The 18310-nt window shown below is 32.9% G+C and overlaps 1 protein-coding gene across 1 annotated transcript; it reads left to right on the top strand.

The window, feature by feature from the left end:
• The first annotated feature begins 6522 nt into the window (after positions 1–6522).
• Positions 6523–17926, top strand: LOC136226179 (large ribosomal subunit protein uL3-like). Its single transcript, XM_066014515.1, has 2 exons — positions 6523–6625; positions 17345–17926. The coding sequence occupies exons 1-2, from the start codon at positions 6523–6525 to the stop codon at positions 17896–17898; spliced, it is 657 nt and encodes a 218-aa protein (XP_065870587.1). The 3' UTR covers positions 17899–17926.
• Positions 17927–18310: the final 384 nt, after the last annotated feature.

The raw sequence follows: 18310 nt of genomic DNA, 5'->3' as shown, positions 1-18310 counted from the left end.
TATCAGAGCCTGCGTTAAATCCGTTATTTCATATATGACAATTTAAAAGGTTTTTCAATCAGATTGAATAAATATTTATTGTTAGGTTAATTAACAAAACTGTTTTGATTAATAAATTCTAAAGCTAAATAAGTTTTAATTAATTGTTAATTAAAATTGATTATGCACATGTTCCTAATTATTTTGGATGATAATCATTGTGACAAAATCTATTAGTTTTATAGTTAGATTGATAAAAGTTAGTTTTATTAATTCTAAAGATAAAACAGAAAATCTTTAAAAGGTTTTCTTATTTTATGAAAATCGTTTTAAAACTGATATATATATATATATATATATATATATATATATATATATATATATTATTTAAATAAAAAAAAACGGAACAGTAGTCCGGGTTGCGCCGCGAGGCAGCAATCCGAACTATTGTTCACAGTTGCGGCCTCGCGGCAGCAACCGTCTACGACTGGACGACGCTGCCGTAAGGCAGCGGCGGCCAGCAGCAGCGTTTTAGGTTTCGGGCCCCTTTACGGGCCCGACACGAGTAGATGCCTATTTGTTTTAAAACCGTTTTAAAATAAAATAGTTTTAAATATATTTATATATATATATATATATATAAGTTTCAGAAATAAATAGTTTTCTGTTTTGATTATCAAATAAAAGAATTTATTTGGAAATTGTTTTACTTGTTGTAAATCAAAGATGTTAAATGAATTAAAACAAAATAACTAGGATATGCATAACAAAAGGTTTTGTATAGTTGTATTAATCTAATATGTAATTGTTACATTTTAATTAGATTAAATATAGAAGATACGAAACTGAAAGAATTAAAATTGGATGAAAGTTAATTTGACAAGTTAATGTGATTAACCTAAATATTACATAAATATTTTATGTAATCAACCAATTAAATTTATTTAATTGAGTCTATGTATGTTTGGAGTTATGGACATATTTGGACCCTCTATTTAGTCTTTTGGTATTTTTGAAATAGGGTCTCCGTGTCCTGCCTATCTACTATCTATTGTAATTTCTCCTCTCATTTAATTCCCTTCAAGTTAATTGAAGTTTTTTTTAGTAGTATAGAAATTCATATTGATGTAATTTCAAGGCGCCATGGAGAAGATGAAGGACCTAAAGAGAAATATGTAATAGTTAGTATTTCCCTAGGTTTGGCCTTTTATTCCGTTTCTGGCTTAACGGAATAATTTAGATAATATGTCCATAATGCCAATGTATGTGTCTGATGTATGCTAAAGCAAATCAAGACTAGGTTAGATTATGAGACTTAAAATAAAAATCCCTCACTAATTAAAAGTTAAGTAAATAAGCAAGTTATTGAAATCAGTTGCCCCTCTTTAATATTATAATTCAGCCGGCAGTACTCGAGGCCCTTGGGTTGTTGAGTAAACTCAAGCTCGGGGTCTTATGGTAACACCTGAATTATCGAAAATCGTTTTCATGAATATGGGGTAATTACTTAAATTAGATTATGATAATTGGATGGGTAAATTGCTGATCTTGCACATTGACTTCGCGTTAACCAGTCACAATTAATGGTTGTACACTTTAGTAGGAAGTCACTAAAAGGTTGTACCATTTTGTGTGCAAAATTAGAGGTTGTACATCAAAGTATGAAAAATGACAAATATTGTACACCATGTATGTAATTTGCTCCAAATTTTTTCTTATTCTGTAACAAGTAAATACAAAAACTTATTAAACCTAAATTTTAGGCGTAATACATCATGAGCTCCTTGCACTTGTCCATAAAAATAGATTGGCTCCCTAAACTTTGTTAGTGTCTTACCAGCTCTCTAAATTTGTTTATTTCGTATCATCAACTTCCTACATTTGTCCATAAAAATATATTAGCTTCATGCACTTTGCAAATGTTTCACTAACTCTCTAGATTTGTTTATTCCGTAACAACTAAATATAAGAACTATAATATTAACTCTCAATTTTCATGGGTAAATTACATACGTGGTGTACAACCTTTACCCCAAATCACACTTTGGTGTACAACCAAAATTTTGTCACACTAAACCGTACGAACTTTAGGTGACCTCCCACTAAAGTGTACAACCGATTTTTGTGACCTGTCAACGCTGGTCAACTATGCCACGTCAGCATTTTTCATTGTAGAATTAAAAAAAGTGGGACCCATTTTTTATAGAATGACTAATATAACCCCATTCTTTATAAATTTACTAAAATACCCCCATCTTCTTCCTTCAACTCCTCTTTCCCATTTCTCTCTCTACATCTTCTCTCTCACTCCTCTCTCTACCATTTCTCTCTCTGCATCTTCTCTACCACTCCTCTCTCTACCATGAACAGTATTAGGATATAACAAGGAGAAAGTGAAAAGGCTAAAACAATCAGTGAGCCTTAGGATCCACTCCGACGGAGTCTCAACATGAGGCTGATGAGCAAACGCATCTCCATGAACAGTATTAGGCATATAGCTGAGTCCGTTCTCAAATTCCAAAATCCTCTTCTCTTCTCTGTAACTTTAATCTAAAGTCGCCGCACGCTTCGCCTCAAAACCCAAAGCCTGACTATTGAATTACAACTGATCTGCATCAATGAAAGTCAAATTGTAATTTATTTAGGTTCATTTCATACTTCTGAAACTGTTGTTAAGTGTACAATTTCTGAATGGGTTAAGGAGTATTTGGTAATCTTAAAATTTCAAAAAAAAAAACATTGTTGAAACTCGAACTTTTGATGCCCAAATACCTATATGGATAGGTGTTTAATTTGTGCTTATTTTGATTTGTGTTCTTCAGAATAACAGTTTTGATTCTAGGTTCACCAATTTGTTAAGGGTAGAGAGAGGAGTGAGAGAGAAGATGGAGAGAGAGAGAGGAGTGAGAGAGAAGATGTAGAGAGAGAAATGGGAAATAGGGGTTGAAGGAAGAAGATGAGGGCATTTTAGTAAATTTATAAAGAATAAGGTTATATTAGTCATTCCATAAAAAATGGGTCCCACTTTTTTTAATTCTACAATGAAAAATGCTGACGTGGCATAGTTGACCAGCGTTGACCGGTCACAAAAACCGGTTGTACACTTTAGTGGGAGGTCACCTAAAGTTCGTACGGTTTAGTGTGACAAAATTTTGGTTGTACACCAAAGTGTGATTTGGAGTAAAGGTTGTACACCACGTATGTAATTTACCCCAATTTTCATCCATTCGATCTTTCAAACCTGTAACACTAAATCTTATAATAAGTTGAAAGGTAGGAGAAGAGAAAAAATTACCTCTCGAATAGATGAAGATATATTTTTAGAATTTAGGCGTAATACATCACTAGCTCCGTAAACTTATTCACAAAAGTAGATTGACTCCATAAACTTTGTTATTGTCTCACAAGCTGCATAAACTTGCTTATTTCATATAACCAGCTCCCTAAACTTATTATTTGGAGCTTAATACATCATTTGCCCTTTAAACTTGTCTTAAAAGTTTGATTGGTCCTTAAACTTTCAAAGTGTTCTAATAGCTCTCTGAACTTGTATATAATGTTCAGTTAGCCCATAAACTTTTTTTTTTTTGTCATAGCTGTACTTTTTGGAGGGAAATTTGAATTTCAACATTTTTGTATTTTTTTTTTCTTGTTTTTGTATCATTCTTTTCTCTTTTTAGAACGTATGAATAAATCAGTTTGAAATTGATTTTGTGGTATGGGCTGTAAATCAAGTTGGCCTCTTGTTCACTGCAATTATCTTTTCAAAAGGGTTTTGCTATTCGTCGCACCCTTTTCGCTTATTGTCGCACCCTTTTGGACAATATCGCCCTTCTCATTTTTCATTGAAAAATCTCAAATTCTCTCTAGCTCGTGGCTTCTCGTGGCTAGTCGCTGATTTCAGGAAAAATGGATTCGAAAACTCCGGAGAAGGACGATTTCGAAGACGAGGTAAGCAACTAATCCTAAAACAATTGAAATTAAACGAATTGAAATAAAAAACGAAATATTTTTTTTTGTTGAATTTTGCGAAAACGGGTGGTGTACCCGTTTTTCCCTAGAAAAAACGGTTGTCGGAACCGTTTTTTCTAGGGAAAAACGGGTCCAGAAAAGTCACAAAAATTTAATTTGTCTCAATAAAATCACTTAAGTTTGTTTTTGTGTCAATAAAGTCACTTGGACGTTTTCCGATCATTTTTCTGATGGAATTGATTACATGACATCACATGTCTCAACGTCATGTGACATAATAAAAAATTATAACCACAAATTAATCCAAGTAAATAAGGATTATCAATTAAAATTTTAATCACAAATTAACCAACGTGACATATCAATTATCAATTAAAATATGTAGTTACATTTTTTTAATATGTCAGGTGGCGCTGACGTGACGTTAAGATGACATTTCAATATTTTTGATGAAAATATGATTGAAAAACGTTCAAGATGACTTTATTGAGACAAAAAGCAAATTTAAAGTGATTTTATTGAGACAAATTGAGCTTTTATGACTTTTTGAGGATATTGTCCAAACTTTAGTGACAACCGATACTAATTACCCGAGCTTTGTTAGTGTTTCACCAGCTCCATAAACTTGTCCAAAAAGCTATTGATCTTTTATTTGGGCTTGATACATTATTTGCTCCTTAAATTTGTCCAAAAAGTTTGATTAACCTCTAAACTCTCAAAGTATCTTAATAGCCACCTGAACTTGCATAAAATGTTCAGTTAGCTCCTAAACTTTTCACGAACCTTAAAATGTTTTTTTAATTAGGCTTAATACATACGCAGCCCCCTGAACTTATCTCTTTTTTTCATATTACCCTTTAAACTTAAGGGACAACCTATTGACCCCCTAAACTTCCAAAAAACCACCCAATTTACCCCTTCTCTCCGACGTGGCGCTAACCTGTCAAAATACAAAGCTGCAATAATCCAAGCGCCACGTCGAAGAGGAGTGGTAAATTGGGTGGCTTTTTGGAAGTTTAGGGAGTCAATAGGTTGTTCCTTAAGTTTAGAGGGTAAAATGAAAAAAGGACAAATTCAGGGGTTGTGTATGTATTAAGCCTTTTAATTATAATTGATGAGAATTTTACTTTTTTGGAGTATATTTTCTTTTTTGTTTTTAGAACGTATGAATAAATCAGTTTGAAATTGATTTTGTGGTATGGGCTGTAAATCAAGTTGGCCTCTTGTTCACTGCAATTATCTTTTCAAAATCGCATATATAATTAAATATTCTGTTCTTCAATAACCCTTGGCAAGTTGGACCCTAAACTATCAAAATCATCAATCAGATCCCTAAACTAAGCAAAAATCATTAATTGAGTCATAATCCTATCCTAAAATAAAAAACAGTGAATATTTGATATAGGCTGTAATAATCTCTAAATAAGTTTGGAGAAAAGAGTATGAAACTGTTCAATCGAATGGTTTTCGATGAGGCCTCAATTGATGATTTTTTTATTTAGAATAGAGATTCAATTGCTGATTTTGATAGTTTAAAGTTCTAATTGACTTTAAAAACTTAGTTCAGGAAGCCAAATGTGTATTATGCCATAATACTTTTATCATGATAATTTAGTCCCGCATTTTTGTTAAACATATATTTTTTTAGAAGAAACAAAACTTTATTAATACTCTGGAAGTTTCTTACAAAGAAATGAATGTAAGAACTCAAGAATAACAATAGAATTGAAATCATTAGCATTAGAGCGGGATCGATGGATCATAACATGAGCCGTCTCGTTTGCTAATCGAGAAGCAAATGTCACTGTAAAATCTATATATAATATAAAACATTAACGATAGAGCTGGGATGTCATTTTCTCTTTTTTTACTGATAAAAAATATAATATAATACGTAATATATTAATTTTAATTATATTATTATATTTATCTATAAAAAGATTATTTTTATTCGTATTATATCTAAGAGATCTATATGATTTAGAATAATCCCTAAAATCTCTTATAGAATCTCTCTAATTCTCTACATATCTATATATATAATATAAAACAGTAACGATGGAGCTGAAGTGTCACTTCCTTTTTTTTACTCATAAAAAATATTAATTTTAATTATATTATTATATTTATCTATAAAAAGATTATTTTTATTCGTATTATATCTAAGAGTTCTATAGGATTTAGAATAATCCCTAAAAGCTCTCTAATTTTCTGCGTATCTATCTATCTATATATAACATAAATCAGTAACGATGGAGCTGATGTGTCACTTCCTCATTTTTTTACTGATAAAAAATATAATATAAAATATAATATATTAATTTTAATTATATTATTATAAAAAAGATTATTTAAAGTAATGAGGACGTTGGATCTTCAGAGTGGATCGGGTACATAAGCCGAGGTTGCTTCCATTTCGGTCGCCGGACCTGCGTCGGGGGAGGCCCCCGATATACACTTCGATGCTAAAGTTAGTAGGAGTATAGATGTAGAGAGATAAAGTAGTGAGAGAGAGAGAGAGAGAGGAAGCCTGTATACCTTCCCTTTATAGGGGTATTTATAGTGAACGTGATGGGCTTAGATGACCTTGCTTGTCTTGGGCTTGATTGGCTTGGGCCTAGTGGGCCGTATTCATATTCCGGATCAAGTAGTCCCCACTTCAAGGGTCTTTCGAGTATTTATGCGAGGTTCACAACATTCTAGGAGTAGTAATGAACGTAATTGCGTTGCTTGGGACCGCTTGTGAATAATAATGGTGCCGATTAGGACGACTTTATGAATAACAATGGATGAATGTATACACGTCGAGGGACGGTCTTCGAGAAATAAATGGTATATAGACGTCGAATGACGTTCTTCGATAAATAAATGACAATTTACGTGTCGAATGACGGTCTTCGAGAAATAAATGGTATATACACGTCCGGAGACGGTCTTCGACAAATATGTGAATATGTACCCGTCGAGGGACGACCTTCGAGAATTAAATGACTATATACACGTCGAATGACGATCTTCGATAAATAAATGATAATTTACGCGTCGACTGACGGTCTTCGAGAAATAAATGATATATACACGTTTGGAGACGGTTTTCGATGAATAGATAAATATAATTGCGTCAATTGAGACGGCTTATGAATATAGTTGCGTCAATGGAGACGGCTTATGAATGTAGTTGCGTCAATTGAGACGGCTTATAAATATAATTGCGTCAATGGAGACGGCTTATGAATATAGTTGCGTCAATTGAGACGGCTTATGAATATAGTTGTATCAATTGAGACGGCTTATAAATATAATTGCATCAATTGAGACGGCTTATGACTATAATTGCGTCAATGAAGACGGCTTATGAATATAGTTACGTCAATTGAGACGACTTATGAATATAATTGCGTCAATTAAGACGGCTTATGAATAATAATTGCATCGCTTGGGACGACTTATGGATAATGGTTGCGTCACTTGGGACAATTTGTGAATAATTGCGGCGTCGCTTGGGACGGTCTTCGAGGAGTAGATGAATATATACACGTCCGGAGACGGTCTTCGAGAATAAATGAAATAAATACACGTCCGGAGACGGTCTTCGAGAATAAATGAATATATAAACATCCGGAGACGGCCTTCGAGAATAAATGAAATAAATACACGTCCGGAGACGGTCTTCGAGAATAAGTGAATATATACACGTCCGGAGATGGCCTTCGAGAATAAATGAAATAAATACACGTCCGGAGACGGTCTTCGAGAATAAGTGAATATATACACGTCCGGAGACGGCCTTCGAGAATAAATGAAATAAATACACGTCCGGAGACGGTCTTCGAGAATAAGTGAATATATACACGTCCGGAGACGGCATTCGAGAATAAATGAAATAAATACACGTCCGGAGACGGTCTTCGAGAATAAGTGAATATATACACGTCCGGAGACGGTCTTCGAGAATAAGTGAATATATACACGTCCGGAGACGGCATTCGAGAATAAATGAAATAAATACACGTCTGGAGACGGTCTTCGAGAATAAGTGAATATATACACGTCCGGAGACGACCTTCGAGAATAAATGAAATAAATACACGTCCGGAGACGGTTTTCGAGAATAAGTGAATATATACACGTCCGGAGACGGCCTTCGAGAATAAATGAAATAAATACACGTCCGGAGACGGTCTTCGAGAATAAGTGAATATATACACGTCCGGAGATGGCCTTCGAGAATAAATGAAATAAATACACGTCCGGAGACGGTCTTCGAGAATAAGTGAATATATACACGTCCGGAGACGGCCTTCGACGGCCTTCGAGAAATAAATGAATATGTACACGTCTGGAGACAGCCTTCGACAAATAAATAAATATACACGTCTAGAGACGGTCTTCAACAAATAAATTAATATGTACACATCCGGAGATGGTCTTCGAAAAGAAATGAATATATAAATGCCTAGGAGCAGTCTTCAAGAAATAAATAAATATACCTGTCCGGAGACGGCCTTCGAGAAATAAATAAATATCCACGTCCGAAGACGACCTTTAATAAATTGATAAATATACACATCCAGAGACGACCTTCGAGAAATAGATAAATTTACACACGTCAAGGGACGTCTTCGAGAAATAAATGGCTATATACACATCCGGAGACGGTCTTCATGAAATTAGTATATATACGTCCGGAGACGGTCTTCGAGAATAAATAAATGAAAAAATGCATGTCCGAAGATAGCCATCCGGAGACGTTCCTCGAGAAATAAAATTACTAAGTAAGAGCTTATGCTTGCACGTGTGGAGCAAGGGCTCCTAATTGAACATGTGTCTTCTATTTTGATTTTCAATTTGATGACTTTGCAATATCCCTGATCCTCCTTATTCCTCCTTTCGACGAGAAACAGGTAATTGGAGTCCGGACTCATTAGAGGTGCAGATCAATTTTCGACCTCTAAAGAAGCGGGCTTTTGCTTTGGTTATGCGGGAAAGTAGTGAACTCGTTTGATGGCGATGGCACCATCTACTTGGACCATGTAATAAAGAATGGTGATCTTGGTGGTTCTGCACTTTCTTCTGGTTTGATCATCTAAATGGAGGAGCACATGTGGCTTCTGGGTGCCCGAATTTCGTTGATGTCTGCTAACCAAGAAGTTAGCCATGATGCAGCCCGAATACGATCAGAGAACTGAGGGGACATTTCCTGACTTTGAGTGAGTATGGATGCGGATTGCCCGATGATGAGCATCCTCGATTTGGACAAGTTAATGGTCTGCATAGTTTACTTCAGGTGAAATTGTATTAAAGTGTTCCGAAAATGTCATGAGGAATAACAATCAAATTGAGCAAAGACTCCAAATGGGATGATTTCATGTAGCCACTTAGCATGGTTTTGTTTCCGAAATAATAGTGTTGCTCTTTAGGTAATCATGTATTCAATGAAATGGAAGTTCCATTTGTGATGTGGGAGAACTTTCATGGGACAATTGTGACTATATGATTTACCATGAATCATGTGGATCATCTCAAGAGGATGAATGTAGAATATGGCATCGAAATGTCATAACCATTACATGAATGATCCGTAAAGCTTGTCGCCTTAATTGGAAAGAGCTCCCAAATGTGACAAATGTGCTGTAATACTCATACATAGAAGGATCCAAAACCTGATGCATCGATGTGTGTATGCTTTGTGATGCATGTGTCATGTGTAGACACATATCCAAGTTACATTAATTTGCCTGATTGTTAGATAGACCATCTAAGTATGCTATGCAATAACAATATTGTTACCTGAACTTTGACATTAGAGTTAGAAGGGTAGAAACATGAGGTTTGCAGAAAAGTGCCAAACCAGTGTATTTCGATCGTGGTTTTGATGGCATGCCTCGTCGGACGGCTCCATGTGATGAGTTGTGTATCTAAAGATCGCTTGTTGTCCACCTTCACCGCACCAAATAATGAGGACGTTGGATCTTCAGAGTGGATTGGGTACATAAGCCGAGGTTGCTTCCATTTCAGTCGCCGGACCTGCGTCGGGGGAGGCCCCCGGTATACACTCCGATGCTAAAGTTAGTAGGAGTATAGATGTAGAGAGATAAAGTAGTGAGAGAGAGAGAGGAAGCCCGTATACCTTCCCTTTATAGGGGTATTTATAGTGAACGTGATGGGCTTAGAGGACCTTGCTTGTCTTGGGCCTAGTGGGCCGTATTCATATTTCGGATCATAAAGTATATGCAAAAATAAAAAAAATAAAATTTAATTTAAATAGCACCTTTATATATTTTTTTAATATTTATATGCTAAGATAAATCTGTGCATCGCACGGACCAAAAACTAATTGTGACAATGTAATAGGAACGCATATATATTCTCGATGACACCACCAAACTCTGACATGTCTTTCATTTGGAAGTAAACAACATCCACAATCCCTTGGCACTAATCTCAAATACAACATTAGTATATTGAACCGTGATCAGCCATTCTAGGCATTTCCAAAGCGCCAGGACCTCAACTAGTTTGACCGCTAGCATTTTGGGAGAAATGGAACTCCTACACACGCAAGAAACACAACATTGGAATTATCTAGCATGCTGTCCTTGACCCGACACCGAACAAGTTAGATTGGTTTTGGTGGACCAAATCAACTTAACAAAAATAACTCTTGATAAAAAAAATAATTATATGGTGTCTATACTAACTCAATCCAACCCGGTTCAGATCGATCGTTCGGCGACGTGCACATGTGTAGTGGTCATATAGATCCCCACCATTTCATAAAAATGAGATACCCTTAAAACACATCCAAATATGTGAGAATCTGAACAAAGCGTTTTCTTTCATAAATTCAAATTTTAGGTAAGTAATCTAATCTAACCCAGTAATAATATTAAAATAAAAATTGTGATGATTTAAAAAAATAATAATAACAAACAACCGATTTCTAAATAAATTTAATTATTTAATTAAAATCCAACTCGTTTTTAAGTAAACTATAGAAAAATATATTTATTTTTGGGTAAATTACACCATGGTTATTGAACTTTATACATTTTAACATTGTGGCCACCGAACTTCAATTTTTAACGGTATGACCACTAAGTTTTACACTTTTTAATATTGGTGGCCACTCAACTTTAACTAACTCCTCAAAATGACCGTTAACGATATCAAAATGAAAATATTCAAGAATTAAAGTTGTTCAAAACGACATTTATATGAACCACATTTTTTATTTTCTAAAATCACCTTTTTTGGAGCTTTCGCTCTCTAAAATTCATTCTCTCTCCTAACCAAACAACACCTAAATGACCTCAAAGAGAAAATTTTCAAGAATTAAAGTTTTTTAGAATATTATTAACTCTTCAAATTTCTTATTTTGAGGCTATCAACAGTCGTTTTGAGACGTTGTGTGGCCACCAGTATTAAAAAGTATGAAGTTTAATGGTCATATTGTTAAGACTTAAAGTTCAGTGGCTACAATATTAAAATGGATAAAGTTTTGCATATAGAAGAATTTTTTTTTTTTTTGATAAAACTCAAGAAGACACGTATTTTAAATGTAAAATTAAATTGAGATATGATGTGTAGCATAACTTTTTCTTGGAATTTTGGTATATGATTGGGCTTGGGCTTGGGATTGGGCTTGGGTGGGCTTAATGATTATGAGGCTCCGACTCTGCTTGGGTCCAGGAAGCTTTTAGTCAAGTAAAAATCCAACATCAAAATAAGAGCAATTATGAACAAGAAAAAGGAAAATTCATATAGAAATTCATTTTTAATAAACTCTCTAATTATTAAGTTAGTAATTTAAATTAGGGTAAATTTCAAATAAAACCTCTGTGGTTTCACTAATTTTCAGATAAAGGACTGTGATTTACTTTTTTGCAAAGTAAGGACTGAGATTTTTCAATTTTAGCAAAATAATGACTTTTTCGATTGATACTATTAAAATCATCATTGACGACTTCAAAAATAACATAATTTAAGAACTACTAATATTCTAAACAACTTTAATTCTTCAACTTTTTTATTTTGAGATTATTTAGATGATGTTTGGTAAAGAGAGAGAAAGTTAATGTTTAGAGAGAGAAAGTTCAAAAAATGATGATTTTTGAAAATCGAAAATATAGTTCAATAGAAAATATGATATTGAACAACTTTAGTTCTTGAAAATTTTGATTCTCAGGTCGTTAAAGATGGTTTTAATGGCATTAATTCAAAAGGTCCTTATTTTATTAAAAGTGTGAAACCTCAATCATCGTTTTGATAAAAAATAAACCACAGTCCTTTATCTGAAAATTAGTGGAACCACATGAGTTTTATTTGAAGTTTACCCTTTAAATTATATTAAACTAAATAAATTACTATTTTTATTATATTTTAAGAATTAGAGTTTATAAATTAAGGATTTATGATATAACTTTTTAGAATTTAAAATTTATGAATTGAGGTCTAGAATTTTTAAAAGGTTAATTACATATAGATACTATGTGTTTTACCGATTTGCATATGAGTATATGATATTTTTTACAAACGCAACGTTGTGGTTTGCGTGATTATCAAAATCAAAGTAAATGGATTGAATTTGTTAAATGGGCGACCCTGGAATTCCAGCGTGATTCTGGGATTTCCAGAATTTTAAAAAATACCACAATTCAATTCCAACAGAAAAATAAAGGAAGAAAAAGAAAAGGAAAGGAGGAAAAGTAAAAAAGTTAAAAAAAATTAATTTTCCGAAATTATCTCTTTAATTTAACAAAGTTAACATATTTGCCTTAATTTTGGTAACAGCGTAAACTATAGAGTTGCGTTTGTAGAAAAAAATATCACAGGTGCCCATCAGCAAATCAATGATACCACATGACATCTATGTATAATTAATCTATTTTTAAATTAGAGTATAAAATCATACTTTATTGGCTTAATACATCATTAGTTTTATAAACTTGTCCAAAAAGCTTGATTGGCTTTCTAAACTTTAAAAGTGTCCCAATAGCCCCCATCAACTTGCATAAAATGTTCAATTAGCCTCATGAACTTGCACAAAATATAATGAACTGATCACTCGGTTATAAAAAAAAAGTTAAATACGGAAGATGTATTGCACGAGTCTTAAAAAAAAGTAAAACGATCAAAATCGGGATATGCGATTCTAATATTAGAAAAGACAAGTTGTATAGTTGAGCAAGTAATAACTTCATTTTTAATTTATTTTTGAATTATGTAATAAGATTCTAAGATGCGTGGAATATATCTTCCGCATTTAAATTATTTTTTTTGCAATCGAGTTATCAATTGATTACATTTTACGCAAGTTCAGAGGCTAATTGGACATTTTATGCAAGTTCATGAGGCTATCAGGATACTTTAAAAGTTCAGAAAGCGAATCAAACTTTTTGAACAAATAATCTATTAAGCCTACTTTATTTATAATATATAAAAAATAGTAATATATTGAAAGTAGTATGATTTAGTTGTAATTTTACACCTAATTAAAATTTTCATGTAAAAAATACAATAAATAAACAATAATAAAATGTGGTCCGTTACTTTCAAAAAAAAAATGTGGTCCGTTGAACAGAGACCCTGGTCGATGGGACCCAACCAGTAAGAAGAAATAGTAATTATTTTTTGAGAAAATTATACAGAAATTCATCTTTTAAAAACTATTTACAACTATGTCAAGTCATAATTTTAGATTATGTCAATTTAGTGAAATTAATGCTTTTAATGTATTTTAAGAAATAGAATTTATAAATTAGAAGTCTAAAATATATTTTGTAGGGAGCAGAGACGGAGACAGAGAGCTAATTTATTTTTATGGACAAGTTTATGGAGCTGGTAATACAAAATAAGCAAGTTTAAGAAGCTAACGAGACACTTGCAAAGTTCAGAGAGCCAATCTACTATTTTAGACAAGTCAGGGAGCTGGTGATGGATTAAGCCAATTTTCATATATGTAGTGATGGGCGTGATAAGTTTACATTGGTGAGATCAGTGTAAAGGGTTATTTGTTATAAATTACTCTTTTTCAAGTATTATGTGAACCTACGAGAAATAAAGTCTCGAAAATCCGATAACTGAATTTGGTTCATGATATCAGACTAAATAATATTACGTATGTGACGTAATCGTTATTTTCAATAGGATATAAGGCCAAAACATGATAATGGTCTAAATACGTCCGAGATGGCCACAACCTCACTTTAACAGATTTGGAACGGTCGATGCGGCCCAAACCCAACGAACGGGGCTAATCACGACCCACAAGCTTATAACTTCAACGCATCAAAGGATCTTCTAGAATCCTACCAAACAAAGGATTCCTTTTAAGGTGCGGACTCGTTAAGAGATCAGGAATCTTAGCTCCGTAAGGATTCTCAAAGATGACAACTTTAAACCTAATCAAACACTATAAATATATAGGTATAGACATACACAAGGTTCAATTTGGCGATTTTGATACTGGAAATCGCGAAATGGGAGAGGAGAAGATCGAGTTTGGAAGAACTTACTGACAATTGATTTCCTCAATTTCGTTTTACTTTATATTCTCTATTTCTCCTAGTCAAGAAACTCTTATTTTTATTTATCAATGTCAACAGGTCAAATCGACCCAATTACGTGTAGCAGGGGCGGATACAGGAGGGCCTAGGGGCCCGGGCCCCTCCGGCCGTCGGAATTTCTATGGTTCCGAGTAGTTTCGGGCCCCCTAATATTAGTGATAGTCTATATAGACTTTATGTAGTAATATTTCATTGTTTAAAGGTAAATGAGATGGTTAAAGATACTTGCTTTTTTTTTAAAAGTCCTAGGTTCAATTCTCCCTAACCTCAATTTATTTTAGCAAGTGTTTATTTATTTAAATTTTATTTTTCAATAATTATAAAACTATGTTACCATTATTAACTAATTAATTTATTTTCATAACACTTTTGAACTTATTTTTATTATGTATTTTCCATTAAAAAAATAATTTCTTATTTTTGAGACTCAAACAACTAAATTTCTAAATTAAATTTTAAAATTTTCAAACTAAAAATAAAAAATGTAAAAATGTTATAATTTTTTTAAAAACTAGCATTGAACTAATAAAAAAAATTAAATATATCCATTACGTGTTAAGCTTGTCCAAATTTCAATATTTTGGACCTATTAGGTACTCCCTAAATCCAAATTTCTAATTTTTTTTAAGCCTGTTAGGTCTCTGTAAATCCAAATTTCTAACCTTTTTTTTTGGCCTGTTAGGCCTTTCTAAATCCAAATTTCTAATTTTTTTTGCCTCTTAGGCCCCCCCAACCGAGTAATCCTGTATTCGCCACTGACCTGTGGTGTCCAAACTCGACGGAAAAATTAAATAAGGACTAGGTCAATAATAAAATCAATGATTAAATGTTTGATGTGAACAAATAATTGATCAGAAGTCTGATCCTCAAAACAGAAAATTCAATGGCTTAGAGCATCTCCAATAGGGTGACATGACTCTCTAAATTGTCAAATTTAGCTAGCCATTTAGAGAATGGTCACTCCAACAAGATGACATGGCTCTATAAAATAAATAGCTAGCCATTTTCACTAGTTAAATTTGGCTAGTCTTTTTGGCTAGCTATTTCTATTTTTTATTCATTCTTTCTCTTTCCTCTTTGTATCTTTTTTCTACTTTTTTTTTTCTTCTTAAATTTAATCACTTTTACTGATAAAATAATCAAATAGAGAGTCAAATAGCTAGCATAGTTGGAGCAAAACATAAATTGGCAAAACTAATATTTTATATTATTTTAGAGAGTCAAATAGCTAGTTAGTGTTCAAATAATTAGATAGTAGTATTTGATTATTAAATAAATTTTGGTCATTCATCATTAGATTTATGGTGCCGTTTGGTTCACGGAATAGAAAAGGAATACAATAGCTATTCCTAGAGAATCCTTATTCCACCATTTGATTCAAATTTTTTTTGTGTGGAATGCAAAATTACATGGTTGGTGGAATAGGGTTTCCTAAATTAAACCTAGGAATAACTATTCCATCACTCATATTTTCTTTGATTTCTAAATTAACCCTCTCATATCTATTGATAATTTGTTCCACAATTCACGCAAAAAAAAAAAAAACGGTAAAAAAACAGAAAAACATGAATAACATAAAATTGTGGAAAACTTGAATAACGGTAAAAATGAAAAAATGTGAAAAATTAGAAAATATGAAAAACACAAAAAAGTGCAAATGATTAAAACATATAAACGATAAAAATATAAAACGTGGAAAAGGTAAACATTAAAAAAAGTGAAACAAGAAAAACATGAAAAACATGAATAGAAAGGGTTTTTTTCACGGTTGTACTGTTAACTGACTTTTTGTTCGTTTTTCATGTTTTTCACGTTTGTACCGTTTTTCACGTTTTTTTTCGCATTTTTTCGTTTTATCGTTTTTCGCATTTTTTCTTCAATAATATATATCAGATATTTGAATAATTTATGATAATAGTTAAAATTTGAAAATAAATAAAAAATTACACTTTCGAGATAAAATTGTCTTTTAAACAATAACATTAACTATTCTATACCATCTCATTCCACCAATCAAACATAGAAATATTTATTTCTAAATAATAACTATTCTATTCTATCCTATTTTATTCTTTCAAAAAACCTATTATATTCCATTCTATTCCATTCCGTAAACCAAATGAAATAAAATAGGTTTAATCATTCTGCACATAACAATAAATGATCAAAATTTATTAAATTATTGCCTTAAGACATAGATTTAATCAATCTTGAACGGATGCATACCCACGCCCAAACTAGGGGTGTTCAAAAACCGAACCGGATCGAAATAACCGATCGAACCGATGAATTTTGGTTTTTTCGGTTCGGTATTCGATATATTTGGTTCGGTTTCGGTTTTATTTTTATAATATTTTGATAATTTTGGTCGGTTCGATTTTTAAATCAAAATTACAGAATTAATCGAACAAACCGAAATAAATTAAATATAATTAGAAATTAGAATTATTATATAATTGGGAAAAGTACAAAAATAAACCTTGTGGTTACACTCATTTTCGAACAACACCCATGTGGTTTAAAAGTTTGCAAAGTGGTACCATGTAGTTCATTCCGTTAGCAAACACGTACCAAATTGACTAACGGTGTTAAAAGTCAAAGGAAAAAGAGTTAATTTGATCCTTATATTTATTTATTTTTATAAATTGACCCCCTTATTATCTAATTATCATAGACAAACCCTAAAATAAAAAATAAAAATCAAATATACCATCATCTCAATCTCTCTTTAATTTTTTTTTCCATTTTCGTCACTGGTATCCTATCCATCTATACATCTAGACAACAACCCCACCAAAATGCAGTAGGTAACATCTCTTAATTAGTTTTCGATCTAATCATAAATAACTTCATTAAACTAATTCTTATTATTGGAGTAACCAAAGGAAAGGGTTATGAAGGAGTTGTTACTCGTTGGGGTGTGACTCCCCTACCCCGCAAGACTCATCGTGGTCTTCGAAAGGTAGCCTGTATCGGATCATGGCATCCAGCTAGGGTTTCGTATACTGTTGCAAGAGCTGGGCAGAACGGTTATCATCACCGTACTGAGATGAACAAGAAAATCTACAAACTCGGGAAATCCGGCAATGAGTCCCATTCTGCAATTACTGATTATGACCAGACTCAAAAGGAGATCACACCTATTGGAGGATTCCCCCATTATGGAGTGGTGAAGGAGGATTACCTGATGATAAAAGGATGCTGTGTCGGACCAAAGAAGCGTGTTGTGACATTGAGACAATCACTGTTGAATCAGACTTCAAGAAGTGCTTTGGAGGAAATCAAGATCAAGTTTATTGACACATCCTCTAAATTCAGGCATGGTAGGTTCCAGACAACACAGGAGAAGGACAAGTTCTATGGATGTGTTGAGGCTTGAGAATTCACAACAGCAGAGAATAAATAGGTTCCAGATCCTTCCCTGCCTGCTTGTTTTCCAGACTTTGCTTTGAATTTCGTTTTTGTTCTTGTTCGATGACTTGAGTTGAGTTTGATTTGGTCGTTTTTTGAGATTTTAATTAATCAGATACATTTCTTAAGTTTAAAAAAAAAACTGATCTTATTCCCGATTTAATCAAAATTAAGTTAAGTTACCATTTATAAATTATATATTTACACAAAACTCCGTTTCCATTACTAACTGAGCTAGAGCTAGAGCTGAGCAATGTAGAATTTGACTGTGCACGTGGGTAGGGGCACGTGACAAGACGATGAGCAGTAGCAGTAGAAGAGGGAAAGAGTAAAGTGGTGCAATATTGGACGAACAAGTGTGCGCGTGGTTCATTTCATAT

The sequence above is a fragment of the Euphorbia lathyris genome, chromosome 4, assembly GCF_963576675.1.
Source record: "Euphorbia lathyris chromosome 4, ddEupLath1.1, whole genome shotgun sequence".
In the NCBI taxonomy this organism is placed as follows: Eukaryota; Viridiplantae; Streptophyta; class Magnoliopsida; order Malpighiales; family Euphorbiaceae; genus Euphorbia; species Euphorbia lathyris.
The sequence above is the reverse complement of the archived record's forward strand: the minus strand, read 5'-3'. Positions and strand labels throughout refer to the sequence as shown.

Coding starts and splice junctions, on each gene's coding strand:
- LOC136226179 (XM_066014515.1), top strand. CDS start 6,523: ATGGGCTTAGATGACCTTGCTTGTCTTGGGCTTGATTGGCTTGGGCCT. Junction 6,626..17,344: donor CCACTTCAAGGGTCTTTCGA/GTATTTATGCGA, acceptor TCTCTTAATTAG/TTTTCGATCTAATCATAAAT.